The 5,544-nt window shown below is 48.6% G+C and overlaps 1 protein-coding gene across 1 annotated transcript; it reads left to right on the top strand.

Moving 5' to 3' along the window:
• Positions 1 to 3,353: 3,353 nt before the first annotated feature.
• On the top strand, positions 3,354 to 5,283 carry EI90DRAFT_3245051 (uncharacterized protein; the record flags this gene model as incomplete). The annotated part of the gene is made up of 4 exons (XM_039066554.1): positions 3,354 to 3,765; positions 3,820 to 4,172; positions 4,235 to 4,537; positions 4,582 to 5,283. 4 exons carry the CDS (start codon positions 3,354 to 3,356, stop codon positions 5,281 to 5,283), a joined length of 1,770 nt encoding a protein of 589 aa, XP_038911365.1.
• Between the last annotated feature and the right edge of the window lie 261 nt (positions 5,284 to 5,544).

Here is a 5,544-nt window from a genome sequence, read left to right on the forward strand (position 1 = left end):
AGGTAGGCTTGCAGGGCAAGCCAGTGAATTGCCCTGCAAGTCTACCTTCGGGCCTATCCCTCCTTTCCATTCCTGGGTTATCGCCTGCCATTCCGCTGACTCTGTAACCCAACTCGTCAGTAATATTCAGTTGGCTAATGTTTAACTCCATTAGCTCCGCTCCGCTTGGTCCCGCCATTCACAGGACCACCTCGCTGTAACTATATATACTTAACTTGTAGATAGGTTACACTCCAGTGATAAAATCGACTAGAGTTGATCCCCCTTTTTAGTTCTCATTGCCAGTAAGTAAATTAGGGCACGGACGTGTAACTTGGCACAGCGCTCCTGGTCTGAGTTGCTGAGGCTGAAGCCCTCCACCATGGAGACAACTCCTTTGTCTCGCTTCTGGTCTCTAACAAAAGCCTTCATTTGCAGTTGAAACACTTAAGCTTTAGAAGAATGAGTTGTCTTAATGTGAAGGTCATGCTGCATCAAACACTAACAAATGCCCTGGTGCATAGCTGGGTGGACATGCAGAGAGAGTGGCAAGTGCAGGCTGAACAAAAGTGGATGATGGGAGATGGGGATCGGACAACGCAAACTGCCAGGTGGTCAAGAACAAAACTGTACAGTAGTGGTAGGGAGTTTCCCAGCATGACATTCCTTTTCTCTGGTCGTGGATAAAGTAGGGGCAGAAATCACCGAAGATGACAACCTGGACATGCATGTCCAGAAGATGTGCATGATATATAATAATCTGTGCATAGCCAGTGATAACATTCAAGACTCAGAGTTTGTAATGGCATTACTTATCTCACTCCCCACCTCCTGGGATAGCTTCACCTCTACCATCGAACTCAAAGACCTCAACTCTACAGATGCTGCTGATAAGAGTGCTGCTGCTGATTACATCCTTAACAGGATTATCTGACCAACCAAACAAAGACAAACAGAAACCCCATTGATCCAACTCTGAGTGCCACCACTGCCACAAGCACGGACATTGGGCCAAGGAGTGCCGGATGTTAAAGAAATGGGTTATGGGTAATCCATTTCTTTCCGTCCTTATAGATGACTTGGAATTGTTGACCTTGTGTATGTAGGGTGGCCTAGTTGTGTAATGAGTATTGTCTGATAGCCTGGGAGCTTTTGACAGAAAGCTGGGACCTCGTGGTGAATGGGAGTCTGCTATGACGGATACTTGGCACTCGTTATGTGAGCGTACCGTGCACAGGTGTATAGGGTCACAGGCAAAGGGGATGTCCAGAACTGGACCAGTCGAGGACAAAGGGCTAGCGGGTACTTGGTGCTCGAGGGAGCGTACCAGTAGCAAGTGATATAACAGCTCCTTGAGGGAGCTTCCTGAGATTTGGTTGACGGGTACTTGGCACCCAGATGGGCGTACCGGCAACGAATGAGATTCCAGCTCCTTCAGGCTGGGTTGACGGATACTTGGCGCCCAGATGGGTGTACCGGCAATGGGGTATGAGACCATTTGTTTGGCAAATGGTCTGTGTTCGTGTCAATGGGTACTTGGCACTTGTATGAGCGTACTGGTGATGGAGGGGTTAGTTGATCATAGGTCGAATGACACATGGTGGGATCAACAGCTACTTGGCGCTCATGAGAGCGTACCGGCGATGAGGGGAGCGGGCTTGTATCGAATACCAATCTGTCCATAGAGTTAACCAGATGCTCACCATGAGGTGAGACAGATGAGAGCCCGGTACCTGGGCAAGCGACTTGAGTCATAACAGAAGGTGTTCGCACATACCTGAGTTGAGTCGCACATCAACTTGACGATCCATGGCTAGAGTTGTCAACCTCGGTAGGGATGACCCATATAGATGGTGACTGAGACATATACAATCTTACACAGACATTACAGTGTTGGCACAAGGAGGTTTACAGTTGTTGCACAGAAGGTGGGGGTGTGTTATTCGTTAAGTTCCATCTTTTTCAGCTGTAGCCATACATGAATGTGATGCTAACTATTGAATAAGAATGATCGCGAGAAATCTCGCGAAATAGAATAAATAATCCGGCCAGCACCAAAACCCAATAAGGGAAAGCTTAGTGCGGAGTGAGTGTATAAGAAGGGGGAAAGCGGGGAGAATGTAAGAAAGAGATGGGAGGATTTGGAGAAGGAGGACCCACTGTGGTTGATGTTCAGTCGACACAGTCGCGAGAGACTCCATTCCTATAACATCACCCCCCAGTCTCTACCAACCGTGTTGGGGTGGATGAGGGCCACGCCATCGACGATCGTCTCAGTGAGGGGAACGGCTCCTAGATCGTGAATGGCGCCGAATGGAAGGGTAATCGTAGGGATCATCATGTGGATGCGATGAGGACATGTAGGAAGGTGGCACATTTTCGTGATGGTAAGAAGGCAGTGCCGGATATGGGGCCTGGGGAGGAGGTGCAGCCAGATTGACCACAAATGCAGGTACAGCCATGTTTGAGCTGCTGTCCACTACCCAGGTGGGATTCACCGGCAGGGCGACAGGGGCAGCATGCGGAGCTGAGGACGTCAAAGGGGATCGATATGGCACTAAACTCGATGAGGGACCCCTTGCACTCGGGGATCTAGAATTCATTTGAGGTTCCCTCCAAGATCTTTCATGGCTGTGGACCTCCAGATGGTACAAGTCAGCCCCAGAGTTACAGCCGTTTTCGGCTTTGTTGTCACGTGACCCAGTTTTTTGGTTCCGTCACGCTCGCTGCCTGAGAACAGGCCCCGACAAAGAGTCCGCCATATCTCGGCAACCGCATGAGCTAGTCACTTGCGGTTTGCTGCAAAACGTTCGTACATTTATTACGCCCGGACCTTTTTTAGCGATAACGATAATTCTCATTTCTCGTGATTTTAGGTTTTACCCCTTTGTGCATGATTTTCTCGACAACGGCTGGACGGAATGTGCTGAAAATTAGGCTGAGAGAAGTTGGAATATGTCCCTCGGGACCTTTTTTTTCTTTAGTTGAAATGTTGCGTTTTTACCTTTCTATCACTCAATCATTCTTTTTGGTAACGCAAATCCATTGTGCATAGTTTTCTCGATAACAACTGTGCGGAATATGGTGAAACTTATGCAGAAATCACTCCATGGCTTATTGCCATGCAACCATTTGGCCCCCGCCAAGTTACCCTACACTTCGGATACCCGGGTTGAATGTGCCGATCCCAGAAGGGTAAGATTTAGAGTTCAGACCTCCCCCATTGCGCAATTGTCACCATCTGCGGCCCTGGAGCTCTGAGCACAGAGGGTGTTTCAACTCCTGGACATGACAGCCGATCTACACTGCTCCGTTCAGGGTCCAGAGAACGGCATCTTCCGTTCTGCTCGTCTTCTCAATTTTTCACTGTAACGATGTCAGGCAGAGGTGGTAAATCCAAAACTAGTAAATCCAAAGGTCAAAAATCAAGGCTGGCGACGCTCCGATCAGCAAAGAATACTCAGCAAGCTGAGATGCCAGATTCCTTTTCTGGCGAAGCTTCCGCCACCATCACTGCTCCCACTGCCCGCCCACGACCACACTACATTCCTCCCCCCCAATCACCTCCATCAAATATGGACATGGCAATGCATGATCCCATTGGCCTGAACGCTTTAGCGGCAGCAGCTACCGCAGTGGCCATGGAACCAGAGATGCTTTCTAACAAATATTCACACATGCCCCAACCGTCCGAAGCATATTATCAGGCCTCCCCAGATATGGGCCCTGTGCTGCGGGTGACTACAGAGAATCGCGTTGACATACCTGATATTACAAGCATGATAGGTAAGTGAACATTGAATTTTTCGGGAGATTCAAATTTATATTTTTTGATCTTAGGTGCATCCAATGCCCTGTCCTCAGGAGACAAGCTACCACAGCGTAGTGAAAGTCCTGAACTGCCTGAGCCCCTCGAGATTACCTATATGGTCAACATCGGAGGCAAATTCAAACGCTGCCGGATGCCAAGTACCGAGAAGTACAAGAAATGGCGTGCTGCCATCATTCAGGCCTCAGGATTTTCAGAGACGCTCACTTTCAAGCACGAACTATCATGGAAAATGTACACAGCGCCAAAGAACCAAGATCCGGTTGCAGTCGACAACAAAGATGATTACAAAATGATGGTTGGCGAAGTTGAGAAAGCAAGGGCAAAAAAGGAGCCAACAGTTGCGATAATTATCAATAACTTGGTATGTTAATCAACAAGAATATCTGAACTAGCCAGTCATTGATTGGATTTATTGTTTAACAGCCCCCAAAAGACAATACTGAATCATCTCGAGGCAACAAGCCAATTCGTAAATCGAAGAAGGCCAGGGTCGAGCAGCCAGACTCACCAGTCTCAACCTCTGAATCCAATTCGGACTCTGAGTCTAAGCAGCGCAAGATTCCAGCGGGAATGCCATCAACCCACGAGTTAGAAGAGCTCATCAAACAGAGGAATCCTTTCTGCGAGTCTCACATGGAGCACTGCCATGTGTCAACGGCTCGTGGTACTGATGGATATCATGTCATTCTAACCAAGTTGAACATCAAGCAGTGGGCGCAGTCAATTGTATGTACATTTTCCAAATGATATTTCGTGAATTCATCACTTAGTTACAGAGTCTGGGCACTTCCACCCTTGAAGAACCTCCAGTCTATTTCTTGAAAGACCGCATGAAACCCAAGCTACAAGTCCCTCCACCCGGCAAGCCAAACAAGCGGGGTGTGAAATCTACATCGCAATCTCCAACGTCCGTTGACCCACCTCCAAACCCTGGATCAGGGTCGGCAGGTATGGTTGTCATGGCCAATCCCATCCAAGGCAACATTCCGGTCAATTGGCCTGCGATGTATTCCACATTCCCTCCGATGTATCCACCACCATCCTATTACTTTCAGGGTCCTGCCCCCTTCCCCCCCATGAATGGTTACCCAGCGCCTAGCCGCTATAGCCCCAGTGCTCATGGACAACTTAGTTACCACCAACGGCAGGGAGGGACTTCGCGGATGCTTGTATCAAGCAGTGATGATTTTACGCCCCCATCCTCGGCGTTTCCCACTATTGGGGACTGGTTGCAGGGCCTTGAGGAGGATGCGGGCTTCAACCCGGATCAATTGCAGTTCACTCAATATGCTGCACAACTCAACCAACTAGGGTACTACCGCCTGGACGTGCTAGCAGCAGCTTGTCAGGAAAAAGGGCTTCATGAGCTCGGTGTTGACATCCTCCCCGGTCTTTCAGCGAAGCTGTGCCGTGCAATGCGCAGTGAATTTAAGAAAGTTTCGCGAAAATTTATGCGCAGCAAAGGTTACTAAGTCTTCCTGCCTCCTGTACTTTACCGCGTTCAATGCACATATATTGGACACACAGCTAGTTTACAAGTATCCAGAATCTCTGAACCAGCCCTGCGCATCCTGAGCTGAAATGGTATGGTAGATATCGCACAAATGATTCTCTACAACTTCATCACTTTCCGTACTCATGATTTCCCGCAGCGACACCCCATGACGACGTAAAATATGCTTGAATTTAGAGAAAGATTCTTCAATCGGGTTGAAGTCAGGAGAATATGGAGG

Source organism: Cantharellus anzutake (assembly GCF_015039405.1).
Source record: "Cantharellus anzutake strain C23 chromosome Unknown EI90scaffold_63, whole genome shotgun sequence".
Lineage (NCBI taxonomy): Eukaryota > Fungi > Basidiomycota > Agaricomycetes > Cantharellales > Hydnaceae > Cantharellus > Cantharellus anzutake.